The 23,001-nt window shown below is 53.4% G+C and overlaps 13 protein-coding genes across 13 annotated transcripts in view; 7 read left to right on the top strand and 6 right to left on the bottom strand.

Moving 5' to 3' along the window:
* P152DRAFT_494199 (uncharacterized protein) overlaps positions 1-324 on the bottom strand; it is a gene marked incomplete at its 5' end in the record, with an annotated part of 1,397 nt that extends 1,073 nt beyond the window's left edge. Inside the window, 2 exons of the mRNA XM_033682211.1 lie at positions 48-106; positions 246-324. Coding sequence (XP_033531309.1) covers positions 48-106; positions 246-324 — 138 coding nt within the window. The remainder of the gene's footprint in view (positions 1-47; positions 107-245) is intronic.
* A 595-nt stretch (positions 325-919) lies between these two features.
* On the top strand, positions 920-2,773 carry P152DRAFT_441561 (putative casein kinase). Its single transcript, XM_033677708.1, has 5 exons — positions 920-1,319; positions 1,389-1,567; positions 1,640-1,750; positions 1,801-2,304; positions 2,354-2,773. Exons 1-5 carry the CDS (start codon positions 1,205-1,207, stop codon positions 2,468-2,470), a joined length of 1,026 nt encoding a protein of 341 aa, XP_033531308.1. The 5' UTR covers positions 920-1,204; the 3' UTR covers positions 2,471-2,773.
* A 271-nt stretch (positions 2,774-3,044) lies between these two features.
* Positions 3,045-4,211, top strand: P152DRAFT_461354 (ubiquitin-conjugating enzyme E2). Its single transcript, XM_033680113.1, has 4 exons — positions 3,045-3,184; positions 3,280-3,344; positions 3,406-3,630; positions 3,694-4,211. Exons 1-4 carry the CDS (start codon positions 3,143-3,145, stop codon positions 3,815-3,817), a joined length of 456 nt encoding a protein of 151 aa, XP_033531307.1. The 5' UTR covers positions 3,045-3,142; the 3' UTR covers positions 3,818-4,211.
* P152DRAFT_156583 (uncharacterized protein) lies at positions 3,794-4,264 on the bottom strand. The gene has a single exon (XM_033673973.1). The coding sequence runs from the start codon at positions 4,190-4,192 to the stop codon at positions 3,953-3,955; it is 240 nt and encodes a 79-aa protein (XP_033531306.1). The 5' UTR covers positions 4,193-4,264; the 3' UTR covers positions 3,794-3,952.
* A 284-nt stretch (positions 4,265-4,548) lies between these two features.
* Positions 4,549-8,375, top strand: P152DRAFT_461353 (kinesin-domain-containing protein). Its single transcript, XM_033680112.1, has 6 exons — positions 4,549-4,933; positions 5,000-5,019; positions 5,079-5,173; positions 5,226-7,400; positions 7,471-7,748; positions 7,820-8,375. Exons 1-6 carry the CDS (start codon positions 4,929-4,931, stop codon positions 8,049-8,051), a joined length of 2,805 nt encoding a protein of 934 aa, XP_033531305.1. The 5' UTR covers positions 4,549-4,928; the 3' UTR covers positions 8,052-8,375.
* A 258-nt stretch (positions 8,376-8,633) lies between these two features.
* Positions 8,634-10,012, top strand: P152DRAFT_402950 (histidinol phosphate aminotransferase; the record flags this gene model as incomplete). The annotated part of the gene is made up of 3 exons (XM_033676680.1): positions 8,634-8,701; positions 8,752-8,910; positions 8,962-10,012. The coding sequence occupies 3 exons, from the start codon at positions 8,634-8,636 to the stop codon at positions 10,010-10,012; spliced, it is 1,278 nt and encodes a 425-aa protein (XP_033531304.1).
* Positions 10,013-10,356: 344 nt separating this feature from the next.
* P152DRAFT_476328 (DUF726-domain-containing protein) lies at positions 10,357-14,059 on the bottom strand (the record flags this gene model as incomplete). The annotated part of the gene is made up of 3 exons (XM_033681496.1): positions 10,357-11,219; positions 11,272-11,674; positions 11,723-14,059. The coding sequence occupies 3 exons, from the start codon at positions 14,057-14,059 to the stop codon at positions 10,357-10,359; spliced, it is 3,603 nt and encodes a 1,200-aa protein (XP_033531303.1).
* A 401-nt stretch (positions 14,060-14,460) lies between these two features.
* Positions 14,461-15,825, top strand: P152DRAFT_461350 (uncharacterized protein). Its single transcript, XM_033680111.1, has 2 exons — positions 14,461-14,714; positions 14,764-15,825. The coding sequence occupies exons 1-2, from the start codon at positions 14,537-14,539 to the stop codon at positions 15,501-15,503; spliced, it is 918 nt and encodes a 305-aa protein (XP_033531302.1). The 5' UTR covers positions 14,461-14,536; the 3' UTR covers positions 15,504-15,825.
* Positions 15,657-16,866, bottom strand: P152DRAFT_402970 (protein phosphatase methylesteras-like protein 1; the record flags this gene model as incomplete). The annotated part of the gene is made up of 2 exons (XM_033676682.1): positions 15,657-15,823; positions 15,906-16,866. The coding sequence occupies 2 exons, from the start codon at positions 16,864-16,866 to the stop codon at positions 15,657-15,659; spliced, it is 1,128 nt and encodes a 375-aa protein (XP_033531301.1).
* An 889-nt stretch (positions 16,867-17,755) lies between these two features.
* On the top strand, positions 17,756-18,979 carry P152DRAFT_476325 (uncharacterized protein; the record flags this gene model as incomplete). The annotated part of the gene is made up of 2 exons (XM_033681495.1): positions 17,756-18,228; positions 18,277-18,979. The coding sequence occupies 2 exons, from the start codon at positions 17,756-17,758 to the stop codon at positions 18,977-18,979; spliced, it is 1,176 nt and encodes a 391-aa protein (XP_033531300.1).
* Positions 18,980-19,330: 351 nt separating this feature from the next.
* On the bottom strand, positions 19,331-19,987 carry P152DRAFT_451861 (Scytalone dehydratase plus inhibitor; the record flags this gene model as incomplete). Its single annotated transcript, XM_033678256.1, has 2 exons — positions 19,331-19,911; positions 19,963-19,987. 2 exons carry the CDS (start codon positions 19,985-19,987, stop codon positions 19,331-19,333), a joined length of 606 nt encoding a protein of 201 aa, XP_033531299.1.
* Positions 19,988-20,641: 654 nt separating this feature from the next.
* On the top strand, positions 20,642-21,923 carry P152DRAFT_402996 (uncharacterized protein; the record flags this gene model as incomplete). The annotated part of the gene is made up of 3 exons (XM_033676685.1): positions 20,642-20,795; positions 21,022-21,200; positions 21,261-21,923. 3 exons carry the CDS (start codon positions 20,642-20,644, stop codon positions 21,921-21,923), a joined length of 996 nt encoding a protein of 331 aa, XP_033531298.1.
* Positions 21,924-22,688: 765 nt separating this feature from the next.
* P152DRAFT_403054 (HET-domain-containing protein) overlaps positions 22,689-23,001 on the bottom strand; it is a gene marked incomplete at both ends in the record, with an annotated part of 2,871 nt that continues 2,558 nt past the window's right edge. Inside the window, one exon of the mRNA XM_033676687.1 lies at positions 22,689-22,989. Coding sequence (XP_033531297.1) covers positions 22,689-22,989 — 301 coding nt within the window. The remainder of the gene's footprint in view (positions 22,990-23,001) is intronic.

Genomic DNA, 23,001 nt, shown 5'->3' with positions numbered 1-23,001 from the left:
GGGCTGTTGGGGGTTAGTTGGGAGTGGACGGGGGTTGGAGGACGTACAATTGTTAAGGGAATTGGGCCCGATATTGTGTGGTTGATGGCGACGACGTCGTAGTCCACTATGTGAGGGAAATGATCAGCCGGTCTTCTAGCATGAATATATCCTCGACGATTTGATTATGGACTTGGCCATTGATATCTCTCCTCGGGTGGAGATCTCCCATGATAGAGCGAGGAGCGGAATGGCTGCTGACTCACGCTCTGCTAGAAATGCTATTGTTCGTGACAACTCGACGCTGTCGTCCACGAACGGGACATTGAGATCATGATAGGGCATTTTGGAAAGAGGATCTGCTATCTCTCGTTTTCATTACTGACTCGAATTTGTCTTGATGAAATGGATGGGTTTGTTTGCTAGACGCTCCTGAAGACTCCCTGCACTAACTGTCAGCCATAACCTAACTCTCCTTTTTTTTTCATCCTCGAATACCATTTGGCTCCAAGCTCTTGAACGGTAAAGTGCCGTAGTAGTCCTAGCTCTTAATGTACGGTTCAGTGAACGTAGTGTACTGAATGCAGGCGGATTTTATGGCAGGTCCAAGGAGAACGCAGCTGATGGCAACTGACAAAGAATATCGGTACGGTACCATTAAACAATAGACACGGCAATTCAGACCAACGGACTGGACTTAATAGAATCAAATGCACTTACAATGCTGTTGTGATGGCCCAACTGCACGTCTCATCATCTACAATCATCGACATATCAACTGAATCGAAATATGCTCAAGCAGCTTCGCAGCACCAAACTAGTGGCGGTGGTCGGGGCGTTTCTGATGGCGGTGCTCGCTTGGCTGTGGGTGGTGAGCAGCGGCGGCGGCAGCATTAGTATTACTGCTGCTGCTACAGAGGCATCCCCCGCCAACGCCGCCAACGCCAACGCCAACTCTCTCCCACTCAACACAAGATTCTCTTCCGTCACCTCCAGCCTCAACATCCACTCCTACTCTTTGTCCTCCCTCTCCTCTTTGTCCTCCATCCACCAACTCATCGCCTCCACCTTCCACCTCAACTTCTCCTTTTCCCCCGTCCACGACCCCTCGAACCCGACGTCGGCCAAAGTCCGGGTCATCCCACCTGGATACGTGCCGAAATACTCGCCGCTGGCTGAGGGCGACATCCGGACCGTAAACAAGACCTTCCCGCACGCTCACAGCATGGCGCGGGTCTACGCCGACATCAACGCGAACATGCCCCGCGCGTACTGGGACTATGACTCAGTGAACATCTCGTGGGGCCAGCTGGACAACTACGAGGTGGTGCGCAAGATCGGTACGGTGTCCCGCCATCTCCGTCGCAGGAAAACTTAAAGGAGGGGTAGGCTGATCATCGTGTGACTAGGTCGTGGAAAGTACTCCGAAGTGTTCGAGGGCATCAACGTCGTCAACTACCAGAAATGCGTCATCAAGGTCCTCAAGCCGGTCAAGAAGAAGAAGATAAAGCGAGAGATCAAGATCTTGCAGAACCTGGCGAATGGGCCGAATGTCATCGCCTTGCTGGACGTCGTGCGGGATAACCAAGTGAGTTCCACGCACCACGATGGTACGTGGATGATATGTCCCCTCAATGCTGACTCGATTTTCTTTGTCCAGAGCAAAACTCCGTCCCTAATATTCGAGCACGTGAACAATACCGACTTCCGAAGCCTCTACCCCAAGTTCTCCGACTACGATGTCCGATACTATATCAACGAGCTCCTCAAGGTAGGCTTTTGCGGATTGGGGGGGAATGATTGGCACGCTGACGAGCCTAGGCACTGGACTACTGCCATAGCAAAGGCATCATGCATCGCGACGTGAAACCCCACAACGTGATGATCGATCACGAGAAGCGCAAACTACGACTCATCGACTGGGGTCTGGCCGAGTTCTACCACCAAGGCACGGAATACAACGTCCGCGTGGCTTCACGATATTTCAAAGGTCCCGAGCTGCTGGTCGACTTCCAGGAGTACGACTACTCCCTCGACATGTGGTCCCTGGGCGCTATGTTCGCCTCCATGATCTTCCGCAAAGAGCCGTTTTTCCACGGCAACAGCAATTCGGACCAGCTGGTGAAGATCGCGAAGGTGCTCGGGACGGACGAGCTGTTCGACTACCTCGACCGCTACGACATCGAGCTCGACGCGCAGTACGACGACATCTTGGGCCGGTTCCCCCGGAAGAGCTGGCATAGCTTTATCAACTCGGAGAACCAGCGATTCGTCAGCAACGAGGCGATTGATTTCCTGGATAAGTTGCTGAGATACGACCATCAGGTATGACCGTCCCGTTGCAGTGGTCCTGGGTTTCGCTAACGGACCTTAGGAACGTCTCACAGCCAAAGAGGCGATGGCTCATCCGTACTTCAGCCCCGTCCGGGCTGCCCTGAAGCAATCCACTCAGGCATCCACGAACAACATGGCCGTGGCTCCCGAGATTTGACGGTCCGGATGCGATGATGGCAGGTAGACTGGGACCTGCACCTTCTCTTGATCGTCTGGCGTTGGGGGTGGATCAGGAAGACGGGCGCGGAGTCATTGACAATCTATAGCATTAAAGGCATCGGGATGGATGAATCGGACCGTTATTAGCATACCCCAGTGTTCGTACCTTTATTGCATGATAATGAACTGAGATATATCTACTCTCATATGGTCGGTGTTCGTTTCTCCATAGGAGTCCGAGTGAGATAGAATGTGAAGGGATCTCCGACAGTGATACATATTACGTCAACCTTGAACTGCCACACACCATAATGCGTTAAATCCGAAGACATGAAATTCTCGTCATTAATGAAGTGCCCATATCAATCAGGAAATATTCATAACATGATTCGGAAATATCTCGCATGACGCTGAGGTGGAGCAGCAGCCAGTCACGTCTACAGATCGGCGTCGAAACCTCCAGTCCATGTTCCCTCCTCCTCCACCAGCCCATCACCAGACATAAGTGAACCCAACTTATTAACATCAATCCACACCTCGTCCACCCATCTACTTCCTCGCGTCGATCTCATCCAATCCCCTACCTTAGTCGAACCTCAAACCCCTCACCACCCGAGACGCAAACCACCAGTTATCTCATTTATCTGCAGCAGCAAGTACCATCGACACCATGTCTACCATCGCGCGTCGTCGCTTGATGCGCGATTTCAAAGTCCGTCGACTCCAAGATGTCTTCTTACTCGAGCATCATATCTCCGTCCCACCACCCCATCCTCTCCGATCGAAAGCTAACCTCCCCTCCTCCAGCGTATCCAAACCGACCCCCCCGCCGGCATCTCCGCCTCCCCCGTCTCCGACAACGTCATGATCTGGTCCGTCCACTCCCACCATCAACCCCCCCAACGTCCTCACAGCACTGACACCGCCCTCTAGGAACGCCGTGATCATCGGCCCCGGCGACACGCCCTTTGAAGACGGCACCTTCAAGCTGGTCCTCCAGTTCGAGGAGCAGTACCCCAACAAGCCGCCGCAGGTGAAGTTCGTCAGCCAGATGTTCCACCCGAACGTGTACGCGTCAGGGGAGCTGTGCTTGGACATTCTGCAGAACCGGTGGAGCCCGACGTACGATGTGGCGGCGATCTTGACGAGTATTCAGAGGTGGGTGGTTCCTTTTGAGAGAGACCGGACGATGGAGAGGGCTGGCTAACGCATGATGGGCAGTCTACTGAATGATCCGAATACGTCGTCGCCGGCGAACGTCGAGGCGTCGAATCTGTATAAAGATAATCGGAGGGAGTACACGAAGCGGGTGCGGGAGACGGTGGAGAAGAGTTGGGAGGATTGAACGCCGCCCTCCTCGAGTTTGCAGCGCGCACTATGCATAGATCCATCATCCCGATATCCGACGTGAACATCCCTTGGTTACGAGGAGACGTCCGGACGATCCGCGAGTCTTCTTCGGTCTGGATGATCTTCACCATCAGCTCCATCGTTCATACCCCGTTCCATTGCCCGCACCCTGGTTCTGCAAGAGCAAGCATGGCGTCTGGTTTATCTCGGTGTTCCGTCCGTGATTTGGGATGGCAGGTCCGGACAAGGGGGGGCTTTTGACTACTTCTCGCTTATAGGGGTTTTGGTTATGATATGGAAAGGCGGAATGACCATTCGAATTGCTCATATAGACTAGGATCAGTCCATTAGGAAATGAATATATGATCATGAATGAGTGGACGTGCGACTACATTAATTTCCTTTGCATCTCCTTTGCATCAATGCTGTATGAACAAGGCGGTTACCCATAATGGGTGAATCCTAGTAACGAAGTAAAAGCATGGGATCCTTTATGTAGAAATGATAACACTTCATTTTTCAGACACTAGGAATAATAGAATCACGTTCAAAGGCATTTTACTTCTTCCACTGGGTAAATCCAACACATTGATATTCATAACCCCTCCATCAACCTTTCACGGTTTCACCAGCCCTTGCAAAACACGTCCCTCAGCGCGGGTCAGAGCTGCCGGCCAGGGTGTCAACATTAGTTGCTGGCAAAAGGAATACCTCCACTTTGACAAGTTGACATGCCTTGTTTTCATGGTGACTAACTTACACTCGCTCCCAAACCATCTCCTCCTGATACACGAGATCTACAATTTCATGGTCGGCGCTGCGTGCGCGGGATGATGTAGATCGGGACGACATCGACATATTTACCAATTTACATCCGACGACATTCGACCACGGACCAACCGGGTAACTGGCTTTTGAGGGTGTACGACAGGATAATTGCATACTGCTACCCCACGTGCATGATCTTTACGTGTCCTGGCTGTTCTGGATTCGGGTTTGCCGTCAGCATCAAGGAACAGAAACAGATTTGTTGAGGGGGAGCGGAGGATAGTTGTGTGTTGTTGCTTCAGCCTGCGATACAAGGACCCTGAAGATTCGCGGTCACCATGGCGTAAGTTCTCGGGTTCCTCTTGCAAGTCAACGGGAGACTACAGTATGCTAATGGCACTTGCTACAGGAGCTCCAACAGCATCAAAGGTTCGTGGAGGGCTCCAGTTAAGGGGTCTGATATGCATACTAACCGCGTCGATATACAGTCGTCGCGCGGTTTCGCCCGCAGAACAAGATCGAGGTGACTGCAGGAGGAGAACCGATTGTTGAATTCGCCTCCGACGACACATGTAGTATCCAAGTATGCATATTTCCTAGGAGAAGGTACGTTACGACACGCTGACCATGAGTAGTCCAAAGAGGCCTCCGGGGCCTTCACCTTCGACCGGGTCTTCGACATGAAATGCCGCCAATCCGACATCTTCGATTACTCCATCCGATCCACCGTCGACGACATCCTCAATGGCTACAACGGCACCGTGTTTGCGTACGGGCAGACCGGCGCGGGGAAATCGTACACCATGATGGGCTCCGACATCGACGACGACGAAGGCAAGGGCGTGATCCCCCGCATCGTGGAACAGGTCTTCGCCAGCATCCTATCCAGTCCTGGGAACATCGAGTACACGGTCCGGGTAAGCTACATGGAGATTTACATGGAGCGGATCCGCGACCTGCTGCAGCCGCATAACGACAACCTACCCATCCACGAGGAGAAGAATCGCGGGGTCTATGTCAAAGGGCTGTTGGAGATCTACGTATCCAGCGTCGCGGAGGTCTACGAGGTCATGAGACGGGGCGGTCTAGCGCGCGCGGTCGCGGCGACGAACATGAACCAAGAATCGTCGCGTTCACATTCCATCTTCGTCATTACCATCACCCAGAAAAACGTCGAGACCGGGTCGATGAAGAGTGGGCAGCTGTTCCTGGTCGATCTTGCTGGGAGTGAAAAGGTTGGGAAAACCGGTGCCAGCGGACAGACGCTGGAAGAAGCCAAGAAGATCAACAAGAGTTTGAGCGCCCTGGGCATGGTGATTAATAATCTTACGGACGGAAAATCCACACACATACCCTATCGAGACTCGAAGCTCACCCGTATCCTACAAGAATCGTTGGGTGGTAACTCCCGGACGACCCTCATCATCAACTGCTCTCCAAGTAGCTACAATGACGCGGAAACCGTCAGCACGCTACGGTTTGGCGTCAGAGCAAAGGCAATCAAGAACAAGGCCAAGGTCAACGCCGAACTCAGTCCCACCGAACTCAAAGCCCTTCTCAAAAAGGCGCAAACCCAGGTTACGAGCTTCGAATCCTACATCCAGGACTTGGACTCGGAAGTGCAGCTGTGGAGAAGCGGCGAGAGCGTTCCAAGAGAGAGATGGACACCTGGGTTAACACGCGACATGGCAACCGCAAGAAAGCCAGACACCAGGCCTCCTGTTACGCCGTCGAGGCTCAGGAGTACAGAATCCCGTCCCGAGACGCCATCGAGGCCCGACTCTAGGCTGGACCTGGATAGGGCCGGCACACCGATCACGCTCGACAAAGACGAACGGGAAGAGTTCCTCCGCCGGGAGAATGAGCTCCAAGATCAGCTCGCCGAGAAGGAATCCGCGCTCGTGAACGCAGAAAAGGGCCTGAAGGAAGCGAGAGAGGAGCTCCAGCTGCTCCGACAGCACGACTCCCGCACCACGAAAGACAATGAGAAGCTCGGCGGCGAGATTAACGAGCTCCGTATGCAGGTGGAGAAGATCCACTTCGAGTCCAAGGAGGCCATGATTACAATGGACAGCCTCAAAGAAGCCAACTCCGAGCTGACCGTCGAACTCGACGAAGTCAAGCAGCAGCTGCTAGACGCCCGGATGAACGCGAAGGAAACCACCGCAGTGCTCGACGAAAAGGAGAAGAAGAAGGCGGAGCGCATGGCGCAGATGATGGCGAGCTTCGACCTGGGCGGGGAGATCTTCAGCGACAATGAGCGGAGTATACGGAATGTCATCGAGCAGGTGGAGGCGCTCCAGGAGATGGCCGTGGCGGGCGAGGCGATCTCGCCGGAGGAGATGCAGGACTTGCGGCACAAATTGATGGAGACGCAAGGCATTGTGCGGCAGGCGGAGCTCTCGGTGGTACAGCGTTCGGAGCAGGATGAGGCGCAATTTGCTCGACGCGATGCGCTAGAAGAGCGACTTGGGAAGCTTCAGAAGGAGTATGAGGACGTCCTTGAGGGCAAGCTCGGCGCCGAGGACGTGGACGCGATCAAGTCTCGCCTGGCGGATGCATACGACAACCGACAGAATGGCGAGCATGAAATCGCCCTGGAACTCAAGGAGGAGCTGCAGAAGAAGGCGGAGGAGAACCAGAAGATGAAGACGGAGATGGAGGTCTTGCACGAGCGCATCAAGTCGGGCGCACTTGCCGTCGCGGCGAACGGATCGGCTGTGAACGGCAAGACTATCCAACAGCAGATCACCGAGTTCGACGCGATGAAGAAGAGCTTGATGAGAGATCTACAGAATCGATGCGAACGGGTAAGTCGACCATCTCCAGCACACCCTCCATGTCGAGGATTGAACGTTGTGATTAACATCATCCCACTAGGTCGTCGAGCTCGAAATCTCCCTCGACGAAACCCGCGAGCAATACAACAACGTCCTCCGCACCTCCAACAACCGCGCCCAGCAGAAGAAGATGGCCTTCCTCGAACGCAACCTCGAGCAACTCACCGTCGTCCAGCGGCAGCTGATCGAGCAGAACAGCGCGCTGAAGAAGGAAGTCGCCATCGCGGAGCGGAAACTGATCGCGCGCACCGAGCGCATCCATAGCCTGGAAAACTTGCTGCAGGATAGTCAGGAGAAACTCACCGCGGCGAACCATAAGTACGTGCCGATTGCGCTTCTCATCCGGTCCGCCCCATTGCAGAATTACTGTGCTAACTTCCCGACCCCAGATTCGAAGTGCAACTCTCCGCAGTCAAAGAGCGCCTCGAGGCCGCGAAACAAGGCTCGACCCGCGGCCTCGGCTCGCCGACGAACGCGGGCGGGTTCTTCAGCGGCTCGAAGATTGCGAAGCCGCTGCGTGGCGGCGGCGATGCGAGCGCGCCGATCCCCGTCATTTCGAGCCTGCAAGGCCAAGATCCATCGGGGGCGAAGCGAGGGAGTTGGTTCTTCAACAATCGATGAGATACGCGATGGAGTCTGGGTACGTGAGACGAAGCCGACGTCTGTTTGCCTACGCATTTTCATTTTGTGGAGATGGGTTGGACGGGATACCGGTGGGAGGAGCATTCTGGCGGTGTTTGTTTTGGTATTCATTCTGTCATGTATGAAAGATGGAGTTGTATGGGTCTTGGTTACTCGTGCCCTGTAGAGATTAGATGGGTCTTAGACGTCTTACACTGCGTATGGCGCAGACGACGTGATGGAGACGGTCTCGGATCTGGGTTCCTGTTTGTATATAGGGCATATGCAGGCTACAGTCAACTCAATGACAGAATGACATTGTTACCATGAAGATCTATTGTAACAATTATTGTTCCTATGCTCGTGGCAATACGCCAATCGGATTTATCGGGTTCTTAAAATGGTTTGAAGGAATAATATTCCCAGGTTTGTTGACAAATATGGCGGTGGAATCGATGACTCCGACTCAGCGCTGCCCGAAGTCGGCAGGTCTTGGCATTAGAATATCGAAATGCTCTCGACGAACAATTCATCCAACAGAAAATATTCCGTAGCTATAGACGTTCAGGGAAAGACGGAACAATGTTTGATTTACAGACTTGCGCTCGACCAAATATCCTGGCCTTGCAGCCATATAGATGTGCGCGAGAGTATGAACCCGCGGATCCAAAATCTTCCGCCCTCAACTGACGTGACTCAGCGACTACAAAGATGATGGCACCAACATCCTATTAGATGCCAACGAGAACGCATATGGGCCCGGACTGGCACTTGAAGAGCTTGGAAAACAAAAGGAGATTCAATCATCCGGCCTTGAACTCGAAGTCGATCTGCAAGGGCTGAACCGATACCCAGATCCGTAATCCTCTCCCGTCCCTCCACCTAACGCAGTCATTCACATCCATTGCAGCCACCAGACCGAATTAAAACAGCTCCTCTGCGATCTAAGAAATGCCGAATCCCAATCCCCCACGCCCCTCCGACCCGACCACCTCTTCATCGGCGTCGGCTCCGACGAAGCCATCGACAACCTCATCCGCTGCTTCTGCGTCCCCGCCCGTGACAAGATCCTCACCTGCCCGCCCACCTACGGCATGTACAGCGTGAGCGCTTGTGTCAACGACGTTTCCATCGTCAAAGTCCCACTCCAAGCCACCAACGACTTCGCCCCGGACGTCCCCGCCATCTGCGCCGCCCTCGCCGCCGACCCGTCCATCAAGCTCGTCTACCTCTGCTCCCCCGGCAACCCGACGGGGACCGTGATCCCGAAAGCCGCGGTAGATGCGATCCTCGCGCACCCATCGTGGAACGGCGTGCTGATCGTCGACGAGGCGTACGTGGACTTTGCCGCGCCGGGCAGCTCGTTCGCGCCCGCGGTGCCGACGCACCCGAACCTCGTCGTCATGCAGACGATGTCCAAGGCGTTCGGCCTCGCGGGCCTCCGCATCGGCGCGGCGTTCTGCGCGCCCGAGGTCGCGAATCTGCTGAATAGTCTCAAGGCACCGTATAACATCTCGGCGCCGACGAGCGCGTTGGCGCGGGCGGCGTTGACGGAGAAGCACCTCGCGAGGTCGACTGCGCTGAGGGACATGATCGTAAAGCAGAGGAACCGGATGGTGGAGGAGTTGCCGAAAATTGAGGGGGTGGGACGGTTCAGAGGGGGGTTGAACGCGAATTTCGTATTGGTGGAGATGCTCGATGGAAGAGGGGGGAAGCCGAGTAATGAGGTGGCGTTGAAGGTGTACGAGCGGTTGGCGGAGGACCGAGGCGTGGTAGTGAGGTTTAGAGGGAAGGAGGCAGGATGTGAGGGCTGTTTAAGGATCACGGTGGGCACGGAAGCGGAGGTGAGTAGGTTTTTGAAGGAATTACGGACCGTGTTGGGGCTTATATTGGGGCACGATTCGACGAGGGCGGCGGACGAGGAGGCTAGAGAGCAAGACGCGAACGCGATCGTAGCTTAATGTATCGCATTTGAGGCTCGTGTGAGTCTACCATACAAAGAGTGATGCCCCATGGCGACATCGCAACCTGCGGAGTCCGATGTTGGACTCCCGCGATGATTCTAGAATCCAAGGTACTCCATTAGCCGCTCCGTAGAAGCATCCATGCATCCATCCCTATGGCTTTCGGATGACGAGAATTGAACCCCATATGAACTCCACAGCACTCTAGTAAGGCGCTCGTCGGATGTCATCCGAATCAACGTCGCTGAAACTAATAATAGAGGAACTCCAACCAATGCCGTGAACCCACCACCCTAGATGATGTAACAAAAACGGACAATAGCCCTCTGAATGGAGGTGTATTACTCGAAAGTCATTTTGACTTCTCGCTCGCCGCCAAACTCATCGTTGTCCCACACATTATGCCCGAGGTCGATAGGAACAGGCGGCTGCAGCGTCCGGGAGTTAGGCGAACCATTAGCCTGCAAATTCGACGGTGAATGATCCTGACTCGCCGAACCAGCCCCGGCATTCGACGATGCCGGATCCAGAGTCACACTGCGCGCCAAAGGCGGCGCTGCACCGCTCTTCTCTGGCCCATCATCTGCCGGCATCTTCTTGGAATCCTGGGGGAGGACTGCGGGCGTCGACTGGGTCCTGTCGAGCGGTGGATGTAAGTCCAGCTTCATCGGCGGCAAGGTCGACTCCAGCTCGCGAGGGGTGATATCCGCTATATCTAACTGCATCGGCGGCAGCGTGGATTCTAGCTGTTTGACCTGCATGCCCTGGACCGCCAATTCAGCAGCCTCCTTCCGGATGGCGTCGACATCGAACAGAATGCCACTGTTGCTCTCTTCGCCGCCCGGCTTCGTCTTCTCATCGTAGACTTCCCACTCTTTCTTCTCCGCCATTTTCTTTGACTTGAAGAGCCCGAACCGCTTCTTTTCCGGCTTCTTCTCGAGCTCTTTCCGAGCCTCCTCGATTTCATTGATCAGCTCTCGTTGGCGCTTTGAGTGGTTCTCGGGGTCGGGGTCTTCGATTTCGGTGAATTCATCGCTTTCGACACTCCAGCCCACTTCTCGCAATAGACGAGGCATGGCCTGTCGGTAGGCCATGTGGCCATTGACGAACGGGCCGGCGTCAATGTTTTCTATTCCAGGTATCTCGACAGGAGCTAAACCTGCGACTCGGGCAATACCGCCTCCCGTCGCGCGGAAGAGATACCCTATAGCGAAAATGGTCAGAAGGGGTTAAATCCGAACGTTTCGGAAACATACCCAGAATCCAGTCCCCTGCAACATAACCATTCACGAAACGCCCTGTCACGACCGACCTTGCCTTGATATACTCATCTTTCTTCGCGACCACGGGCGATCCGAAGAGGTACACGTTCTGCACGAGTCCGAAAGCGCCCTTTTTGGCCAGCTCCTTGAGGGCAGTGAAAATCAGACGGGACCCGAGAGAGAAGCCAACCAGAGTAATGGGCCGGGCACCCAAGTTTCGATCGATTAGCGAGTCCGCAAAAATGAGTCCAGCCGCATCGGCTCGTGCGAGGGAATTCGTCCAAGGGTTGTCGATTAGGTATGACAGCTTCGTTAGGATGATAGGCAGTTGGATTGCGGACATCAAAGCAACGAGGATGGTTGCTCCCAACACTTGTTGGAGGCCCTGAGTGAGAGCCTACATCGAATTTAGCAGGCGGTTAAGGGGAGCAAGTAGTGTACTGACCTCAGTTGCTAAGATGTTGATGGTATCTCCCATACTCTGCAGCATCTTCGGCTCCCACAACACTGAGTATATATCACCCATGATCGGGTCGACGGTACTGAATGGAAGACGAACGTCATCGACTTTGCCAGTCATCCACCCAGAGACTGTGACGATCAAATTGACTCGTTTGTTGTTGTGGAGAGGCCTGTACTCGAACGTCTCCACTGCCCCCGTTCGTTTATCTGATGCTCTGAGCCCTATGCTTCCCCCAGTAACGATACCAGTAGTCGTAACAATGGCAGCACCACCCGCTCCGGCGAGGAAGCCACTAGTACCCGCCACGCCAATCGTAGTGAAACCCGCTGCAAGTCCAGCGCCGATGACAGGGGCGAGGAGACCGGCCGATAGTCCAATAACCAGACCGCCACCAACGGTCGCCAGTCCCATCATGACATACCGTCGTTTTCGTGCGAGTTTCTCTCTATTCGACATGTGGTCTTCTTCATTCCAGTTCTCCTTGTCGGTCTGCTCCTGCATTTCCAAGGCATCGGTAACCCGCTTCTCGAAGCGACAGATGTCCTGCCATGGAACGTCTAAGTATGACGCAACGATTTCAAGCAGCTGTCGGGAGCGGGCATCGTAGGATGAGTCGGAGATGAGAACCAGGAAAAGGTCACAGAGGACAGTCCACCGGATGTCGATGTCGATGACCTTGGTCTGAGGGAGTTGTGAGGGAGTTCGAACAGCTTCTTCAAGTGTTTCGCCATGCTCGTCATAGGATGGTGGCGGATCGTAGGATGGTGGCCGATCTGAGCCAACGCTGGGTCGGGGTGTGTTTTCTGGTGCCAGCTTGTCCGGTGAAGGAGTCCTTTGAACCTCCATGACTTCCTTGCTCGGAGAGGCGGGACGGGGTAGAGCGGTTGAATTTCGGCCCGAAGAAGCGGCACCTGTGCCAACGGTAGGGGGATCGTTTTCAAGTGCTAGCTTGTCCAATGAAGGAGTTCTTTGATCCTCTATAGCTAGTGTAGTCGAGGAAGCGGGACGGGACAAGGCCACCGAGTTCCGGGCTGAAGAAGAGACATTTTCACCGACCGGGTTCTTAACCCTCGCATTGAGCATCAACGTAGGACTTAGATCACCCGGCTGGACACCGTGTTCCGCCAATTGCTCGATCATAAGTTGTTCTTCGGCAGTGATCTCCATATGCGTATAGAGGTGGACCTTGATCTTCTGGCTCCATTTCGTGATCGAGTCGTGCGCTTTGTCCACCGCCTTCTTCGAATTCCTCGTTCTCTCCAGGCTTGCCACTTCCTTGATCATGTCTACCATCGCCAACCGGACCAGGCTGACATACGCGATCTTCTGCCCTTCCGTCAAGAGCTCCTTGGTCGCCTGAAGCTGTGACATCGCATCCCTCACATCTTCATCTTCATCCATCAGAGCTGTGCCTTTGCCTTGGTCTTTGAATAAGTATGCAGTGTTGTCATCCATGCTAGTGGCCGATTGAGCGTCCTCGTCCAGCTGCACACGTGTGTATCCTCTACCAGCGCCACCCAACCCAGTATAGGGGTCGTCGTCCTCGTCCAAATCCTCCTTTTCCCGCGCAATGAGCTTGTTATCATCGTCGTATATGTCGAATGGAGCGTACGCTGGCATCTCCGCCCAATCCATCTCCTCCTCCTCCTCCTTCACCGGCTTCTGGTTTTGAGTGACCATTTGCTGGTATGACCATTCTGACGCAAATTGGCCGCTGTTGGATTTGGAATGGGTGGATTTGGCGATGCTGTTATTCCGGGCTCGAGCGGCGTCGACTTCGATCTGGATGGACTCGGATAGATTACGCTTGTGTGGACCATCTGGCCTGGTTTCTGGCACATCGCTTGAGCATTGTGCAGTATTCTTCTTGATCTCATCCTTTGCTTCCGGCTGCTTCATTGGTTGTGCGGTGCTATTCTTGCCCTCATCCGTGGTTTCCGGTTCTTTCATTGGTTGTGCGGCCGGTTCGGCCATGTCTTTGTTCTTCCCCTTATCCTCCGAGTCCTGTGGCTGTACAGCTGCAGATTCAGCTATCTTGTCCAGAGATGTCTCAGGCCCCTTCCCAGCTTCGTCCGGCCCGGGGGCTTCGGGAGCATCCTCAAAGGCATCCTCCTCGTCGGAATCTGGCGGGGAGGGTTTTGGTTTTTTGGGTCGAATAGGGAGGCCAAACTCGTCTAGCTCGGGCTTCGACTCTGATATAGCACCGCCAGATGGTATCGACCTTTCGGGAGTAGAATCCTTATTATCGCTAGGACCGACTGCGGAGCTCTTTGCGGAAGTGCCATCCTCCCCTTGTTTATGGACTGGTGATTCTGACATTGGTACAACTCATGATCTGGTTACACGGATTGGCTTGGAGCGGCCAAAGCCGGGTAACAGATGCAACCAATGTCAGTAATAGGAATATTAATGTGAAGAGTAGTGATGAGGAGAGGAATCAGTAATGCCGCAACTCCGCAAGTCACACCTTGAGTCCTTGACAAGACCCTGCATTACTAGTAGTACTCCTAGTTAACTTAGTGACCATCATACTAACTACATGGCTACATTGGTCATTGGCTAGAAATTCCATGAGGGATGAGCTCATCCATTATTCCATATTGGGCCTAGCGTGGATCATGGATAGTGATATGGGTGGCTCGTGCACGCCAAACCTGCCTTGTAGCCTTGTAGCCTTGTTCCCGCATTTTTCTTTTCCCAGCAACATATCAATAATCAGACTGCTGAATTTCAATTTCATACAGGAAGTCGGAGCTGTGTTCTGCTGCTTTAGGTGCCTTGATTACATCTAACAAGATGCGACTAAAGCGGGCTAAGGCATACCGCAAGCTATTGCACTCTTACAAGCTGCATTTCGGGTTTCGAGAGCCGTTCCAGGTCATCGTCGATGCCGAGTTTGTGCAAGATGCCGCCAAATGCAAGATGGATATTCTCCCGGCGATCACGAGGACATTGCAAGGAGAAGTCAAGCCGAGTATGTTCATGCGTTACTCCACACCGTCATATGCTGATCGTTATTCTAGTGATTACCCAATGCTCCATGCGACACCTCTATGCGACCAAGGACTCCCAGTTGATCGACCAAGCGAAAACATTCGAGCGACGACGTTGCGGTCACCATGAGCTGGATGAACCGCTTTCCACCCTCGAGTGTCTATCCTCCGTGGTCGACGCGAAAGATAACAAGACGAACAAACACCGGTACATCATTGCCAGCCAGGAGCGTGAAGTGAGGATACAGATGCGCCAGATCCCGGGTATCCCAATACTTTTTATCGACCGAAGTGTGCTCATTCTGGAGGACATGTCGGCCGCTACAGTGAAGGAGTGCCATGGCCAAGAGCGGAGTAAGTTCCTGGAAGGATTGAAGACGCGAGGCACTCTCGGGTCCCCAGCGAAGCGGAAGCGGGCCATAGACGACGAGGCAAATGCCGCAGAAAAGGACGTGGACGATTCCCAACCCGATGAAGTGAAAGCAGTAAAGAAGAAGCACAGGGGCCCGAAGGCACCGAATCCACTCAGCGTCAAGAAGCGAACGAAGCCGACGCATACCTCAGACAAGCCTAGACAAGCGGAAGGTGAGCCGTCCGGCAACAAATCCCAGGGCCAAGAATCGAATGGTGCTCCAGACCACGCGGAAAGCCAGGAGGCCGGGCAGAAGAAGAAGCGGAAGCGGACCCGGAAAGTGGACAAGGGTCCTGCTGATGGCGGCGATGCAGGACCTGCGGATGGAGAGACGTTGAGCGTTGGATCTCCGGGATGAAGATACACATGCAAGATTGGCATGTTTGCAACTCCATGATCCCGGTGGAAATCACGAACTCGGGAGCACCCTCAGCGAAGGGGGCGCATAGGCGCAATTTGCTGCTAGGTATCTCGCTCCAATACGACAGCAAGAACAGGACAAGGGGGTCCTTCAGACTTTCTTGCCTTGGGCGAGGAGGTCTGATACCTTGGGGGGCAAAACTAGAGTACTCCTGTCGTTCCGTTTGATGAATTCGACGATGACCTCTGCGGTCTTTTCGGGCAGATCTTCTTGAATGAAGTGACCGGCAGCGGGGAATACTTGCAGTTGGAATTTGCCTGCGAAGGTTCAGTTGACGTATCAGAGGATACAGTATCCAGAACAATGACACGCTGAATGAGACAACCGCTATCCACGTACCTTGCATCTGCCCAATCATCAACTCCTTATCCAACCGATCGGTTCCGGCAAGCAGTAGTAATTTCGCCCCTCGAGCGCTCAAGAACTTTCTGCTCATCCCGACAAACCAGTTCTCCCAGTAGGTCTGCGTGCCCGTCAGGTCCGTCCGCCATGTCCACCTCCCCGTGGATGTTTGCATAAGTAGCGATGGCACCGACACCCGTGCCGATTCCGGATTCCGCAGGGTTCGCGACCGGATATGCCAGTCCACCGCACTCGAAATAGTCGGGAAGATCGACGGCCGGGAGGAGAGATAGGATTGCATATGCTTGATCGTCTCCATCGCCGACCCCTCGACCACATCCAGCACCGCGTAGCCCATGAGCTTGTTGCCCAGCTGCCCGGTCTTGGCCGTATGCGTGACCACCGCCCCTCCCAGACTATGCCCGACCAGCCATATCTCCGGCAACGTGGGCCAATTGAGTCGCGCTTGGGTCAACTGAATCATCTCGACCAGATCATCGCTCAACGTCTGAATCGACAGGTCTTTCTGCACGGCTCCGCTCGCATCGTGCACCACCGAGCCATGCTCCCTTGCCTCGACCGCAAGAATCCCGGCTTTCGGGAGCAGCCTCTGGAGCTCGAGCGTGAACAGCGCGAACGACAAGGCTGACGACCCGGCGCCGTGATGCAGCACCACAAGCGGCGCTCTGGGGTCGGTGGACGGCGTATGATAGACGTGGAACTTGGCGACCTCGCCGTCCTTCTCAAGCTCGAGGTAGAGCTCCTGGGCGAAGAAGTCGGACCATTGGATCGGGGCGGCGGGTTTCAGAGATCCGGAGGGGATCACGGTGCCGGTTGAGGACATCGAGGAGGCGGACGACGAGTCATCTTCGCGTTCCTCCTTGTCTTCTGGTAATGGTGGTTCGGGAGGGAGCGAGGCCAGCTTGGATGCCACAAAGGAGCGGGCGAGGTCGGACATGTTGCAGACCTCGGGGTTGATTGGGTCTTATTACTTAGGCCACATGGGAAGGCCTCATTCCTAAGCTCTTTTCTTGGATGTCAAATTATTGTGCCTTATAGATTTGATATGCCAGTATCTTGAAGGTACGGAATACAGCGAGGAGGTCAGCATCGCATGTCATTATGTCAGCTTGTTGCTAGGCCAGGGCGCCAGGCCGTGAATTGTTGACGAGTCGCAGCAACACGTGATCACTGGTCTGTCTTCATTCTTGATGATTAATTTGTTTCATTGCTCGATTCACCTTAGAACAACATCGTGGCGCTTTGGCTAGCCTCAGACTGGATCGCCATGGCGATCCCCAACTCCCCAAGTGGAACCCCCTGATGACAATTGTGATTTGTAGAGGATAGATCTCCTCGCCCCTGTCCAATATTTTCATGGCGCTGCCTGGCAGGACGGCTGCTTGCTCCACCGGACAAATGGTGCTCATTCACATCGTCCCATTAGGGCACGCGCCCCGATTGCTGCCGTTTCTCAATTCTTCACCGTGCTTGAAGAGTCATTGTTGTACATTGAGTCTTTGCAACCTTATTCTACTCTTGCTCTACATTGTGCATGTCAATTGATCTTCGTTCCATACTTATGCGATGTTCAGAGCCGAATAACGCGACGCAGTCGAGCCTGGTTCCTTGCAGCTTGAACCGACCAGCTTCCATCCCTGAACCCTTGCGTAGATCCCCACGAGGCACGAAGACACGAGTTGCGACCCTGTCTGTTGTCCTGGTCCCTCACAAGAAGCGGGAAGCTTCCATTTCACGCCCTCGCAGGCCGACTCGAATCCGAATGCTCGCAAGAGCGACGTCTCGCGACTGTTAATTTGGCGTAGGATCGCCGCCGTCTGATCAAGATGACGGAGAACGGGCGCGTCCAACTCTCGCTGCCCAACGATGATGAATCGCCAGCAAAACGGATATCTACTCCAGCCGGGGAGCGCCTCTCTGTCATCATGGATAATCGTGCCTCTAATGCTGGAGAGACCTCGTCAAAAAGAAGCTCGGGAAGGTTTTCGAATCGAACCTCGATCTTCACGCCGATGAGGAGCTCGTTTGGCTTTGGGGAGCCGCCGAGGGAGAGCCTGGAAAACAAGGCGTTTTCAAATGGTGGTGGTTTGAGGGGTCTATATACTACCAGTATCTGGAGCGAGCTGGGAAGTGTCCCGGAGGAGAAGCGAGGGCCCATGGCCACCTTGAGAGGGAAAAGATTATTCTCAGATCGAGGGAGGCGGAAGCGCATCCTGCTCATCATAGTGGTAATCGTCTTGATTATCATAGCTCTGGCTGTCGGACTAGGCGTCGGACTGAGTAGAGGAAGCTCTCCGAGGTTCGTTTACCCGTCAACCGACTGCAAACCTGCGCTCACATTCAACAGCCTAGATGTACCAGACCCAAACCAGTCCACTTCGAATCCATCTACTTCTCTACCCGGTACTTCGGGAGCAAACCCTCCGCCTAAGGACTTTCCTCTGGGAACATATTCCATGACCACCTTCCTAGACACGATCCAAACGAACTGCACCTCAAATCCTGACATCTGGCGCTGCCCCCCATATACGATCTACAACACTTCACCCGAACAATCTCTCGCGACCTTCAACTGGACGATCTCGGAACCGTCGTCTGGAAATTGGGTGATTTCTAGTGCCGACAACTCTTTGGCTGCTTTGAATTTCCAGAATGCGCGTTTGGCCCTCCTCGACCAAGGCAAGGACTCCGAGCGATATCGCTTCCAAGTAACCACGGACAAGATGGTCAAACCAACGGCATCTTTGACCGGCGACAACGTTGGAGCGACATGCTACTTTAACGCAACTACGTTCACCGGATTCCTATACACGAAGATGGCGAGAGACTATCCTAATGACCGGATGGCGACGAATGGAGATCCGGCGCATGATCTGTGGCCCTATGCAATTCGTGCCGAAGAAGTCATTTCTGCAGGCGAGGGCATTCCTAACTGCTATCGGGACGACAACTGGGAGAGGATTGAGAACGGTGCAACACAGTCGATTGGTGCAGGCGATGGAGGTAACCTGTGTAGTTGCCTGTACAAGAATTGGAGAACGCCATCTTGAGGATGGCTTTGGTTTTTGTTTGATCATATTGGAAGCGGGCAGATGGCGTTCAGTACTCTTAAGCGGAAGCGGACGGCGTAATCTTGGGGCCGATGAATACCTCATTGGTGGAAGCGTTACTTAGCAAACGTATGTATATATGCTTGGACCTTAATTTTTAAATGTATATTATGCTACTGCAACTAGGAGAGCTCGATGATTGTGAGACCATATCCTTCTGTTCCTTAGAGATATTGAAAGTGAAAGCGCTGATCTGGTCGCCCACGGCAATTGATCTCATTAGCTTCAATGCTTGCACTCTATGAGGCCTTCCAGAATGTCTCCAGTCACCCCGACCAAGGTGTCACGAAATCATCCCTGCCCGGGAATGCCGCTGGCCTGCTTCGCAAGGTCGGGCACCCCAATCTCCTTCACCACGACCTCCGCCGCCGTCTTCTCAGCCGACACGACCTCATTCTTCTTCTCCCCATGCGCCTCGCGGCCGGCAGCAAAGACCTTCTCAAAGTCATACTCAAACCATCGAATATCCGGACTCAGGCCCGCGAACTTCCACACGCCATCGACCTTCTTATACCAATGAATATTCGTCGAATGCGCATGCCCCTTCACCGCCACCTCCTTCAGTGTCGCGTCAGTATACTTCTGATGCGGGACGCGCAGCTGATGGTAGCCGATGACCTCGTCCTCAGACACTTTCTCCCAGCGCGTGCCGCCGATGAAGTGCTGGGTCTTCAACGTCGGGTCGCCGAGGACGGTCGGGTCGGATGCCATGGCGAGGAACTCGTCCGCGGGCATCGCATCCCATATCTTGTCGAGGAAGGAGCGGTAGTCGATCCGGAGGGTTGGGGCGATGCATTTGGCGAGGCGGGCCCAGTCTTTGGAGTCGTAGGAATCGGCCCATTCGAAGAGAGCGGTGGTGAGGCCGAGGTAGTCTAAGAAATGTTAGGAGTATGCGCTTCTTGGGGGCTTGGCGCCGTACATACCGTCGAAGGTGATGTTTCCAGCCATGTTGATATCAGGGCAATCAAGGAGGTTCAGGAATAATGTCCGATGTTGTATGGAATTTTGTAAATAGGATGCTTAATTCCAACATCATGATATCTATCATTTTATATTACGGTTTAATTCCATCTTTATTGTCCGAAGCTCCTTCTTTCCCATTATCGGATCCCCATTTCCCCCAACTTCACTGTCACGGACTGTCTCTCGGGATTAAGTGGGGCTCCGACGTCGTCTCCGGGGACCACAGCAGCACAACAGCCTGATTGCACATAATTACTGAGTATTCTATTAGGGGAAAAGCAAATGACGGCTAGATCCTCAGTTTCGTTGCACAATGCCCAATGTGTGTAGACCAAAATTGTTCGTGACGTTCCCAGGGTTTGGCACTAATTACTCTAGAGGTACACCTACCAACGGAACCTAAAAATGGTCCACAGCTTTGCCCCATGTTCAGGTTTTACATCCCGTTGGCTCCAAGTAATATTGTAATTCTCATATGAGTAGACGAACTGAGCAAGTCAGCTGGGTATTACGGTACTTTCTTTCCATTTCTGAGTTGACATCTCGTTCTCTTTTTGTGTAAAGTCCCCATTCCTGGCATTTGACCGTCGAGGTTGAGGCCTTGGTGGGAACTGGGAGTCCATACCGGACATCTGCTCTATGTCGTCCTTTGCCTTCGGATTTGGAGGAGATGATATTGAAGCCGACGAAAATGACCTTCAAACACCCGGGGAAGGGAGCAGTATAGATACGGCGGAGGGCGAGGTCCAGCCGTCGGTGCCACCCAAATCTCATGATATCAGGGAGCTTGTAGGTATTTCCAACTTTTTATGCAACCTTTTCTACCGCAAAGTCAATTGCTTTTACTACATGCCTTGAAACACTTTGGACCAGCGAAAATCATTTGCTGAAACACCATCAGGTCGAGAGCCTCCCATCCAGGTTATCTTATAATGTCATCACTATCGAGTCTCCACAGGGCCACCGGATCCGGCTGCCTAGGAGAGAACTGTTTGATATCCGAATGCAGTTGATGGCAGAAGATGTGGGAGACTCCAATGCGCCGCTCGAAGGGCTCGACAACTCGGACCTCACCACAAATGTCTACGAAGGCGGTTTCAAGAGCTGGGAATGTTCAATAGATCTCGTCAAGTATTTACTAGACCGAGGACCTAGGAAAGATCTGGACGATTTATGCCGTGTGAATCACATCATTGAGGTAATGCCCTTATGAGTGTATGAAGGTGAGAAGCAAAGTTCAGTATTAACTAGCAGATAGTTCGGCTGTGGCACGGCACTCCCGACCCTTCTTATGTTCCAGTACGCTCTTGTGAACTCATTACAGATGTACTTCACCCTGACCGACTATAACGCCTCCGTCCTCCGCACCTGTTCTTTTCCAAACCTATTCCTCACATACTGCTCCACTCTCCCTGCAACGGAACACCCGTTCTCGGAGAGTGAGCCGAATCCCCTAGCAAACCTCAACGATGCAGATCCAGATGAAGAGTGGCAGACGGAAGACCTCATCGTTACCGAGGCCCTGAAGGAAATGTTCCTAGCGAACCTATCGGAATCGGGAGTTCACTTGACACTTATATCGGGATCTTGGTGTCCTCCATCACCTTTCCTGTCTCTTTTCCCTACTAACGGCGCATCCGCCAAGTTAAACACATTCGTAGTCGCGTCAGAGACGATCTACTCCATCCCATCTCTAAAAACCTTTTCTGCAGTCCTGATGGATACCCTGCGCCCAGTATCAATGGGCAAAGCAATCATTGCTGCAAAGAAGGTCTATTTTGGAGTCGGAGGCGGAGTGCAGGAGTTTCGACAGGAGATCGGCCACGGCGGTGGAGTCGCTTGGGAAATTGTCGACTTTGATCTTGGACAAGATGCTGGCGGAGTCGGAAGGTGTCTACTGGAAGTTCAGACATCGTTTTAGGCAGAGACAAGACACGCCTTGTTTTAAGGCAACAGCATATCTGTCCTGCCCGACGAGCGCGAGGAGTCGGCGGTACTCATGAAATGGACTCTGCCCCTATTTTAAGAGTTGATCGAACGACTTGACATCGGCTTGAATGTCTGGATGATCTTTCCGCGACGCTTCGTCCTTTTCTTCATCTGGACCATTACGGCTACTTTGTGTCGCCAATTCATGTCGCATACGGCCCGACTCCTTCATGGCTTCTAGAACACAGTTCCGGATGCAGCGAAGCTGCCGTCTGATCGTTCTTTGGTCCCATTGATCAGAGCCGATCTCCATTACTGTGATAATGCTGTTCAGCGACGGCCAGCTTACCTTCAATTCTACGGTTCGGAAGTGGTTCGCCGCCTTCGTAACATTTTCCACCTCTGAGTGAAACTTGGCCAATAAGGAGTCGTCAACTCTCTTCCTGCGCAGCAAGAGATAGTCTTTATTGGAACGGGAAAACCACGTAACCTTCCACCCCTACATGATGGAACACCCGCCGTGCTGGAACGAACTCGAGGTACTTTGACTTCAAACAGCTCAGAGGCTCCATGCATATTGTAATTCTTATAACACAACTTCCTGCCATAGCTTCTGAGATGCATATAGCATACGGTCAAGACTTACGAAGTTCTAGAAGCCCCACGAAGACCTGGTAATCATCTGACTATATATTTCGGGTTTTAGCGACTGTACTTTACCCGATAGCGCTATCTTCCTCGTGCTCTTTGCTCTCTTCTATTTTACGAGCGCCTCATTCAAGCCCCAATCCGCTAAGATTTTCGAGGAAGAAATGAAATGCGGATGGGTAGCCCCTATAACCCGTTCTCGAAACCGTGTACACTCCGTCATTAGACCGATAGCCTCTGGATCTCGACCCTGCGCTTTCCACGTGAAGGCAAGATTGTTCATGCTGGTCAGCGTGTCTGGATGCTTTGCGCCAAGCACCTTCTTTCTCGTCTCCATCACTTGCACCTCTAACTCTTCGGCCTCATTCCATCGGCCTTGATTCGAAAACGTCGACGCCAGGTTGGCCATGCTGGTCAGCGTG

This window comes from Eremomyces bilateralis (assembly GCF_010015585.1).
Source record: "Eremomyces bilateralis CBS 781.70 unplaced genomic scaffold P152scaffold_23, whole genome shotgun sequence".
Lineage (NCBI taxonomy): Eukaryota > Fungi > Ascomycota > Dothideomycetes > Eremomycetales > Eremomycetaceae > Eremomyces > Eremomyces bilateralis.
The sequence above is the reverse complement of the archived record's forward strand: the minus strand, read 5'-3'. Positions and strand labels throughout refer to the sequence as shown.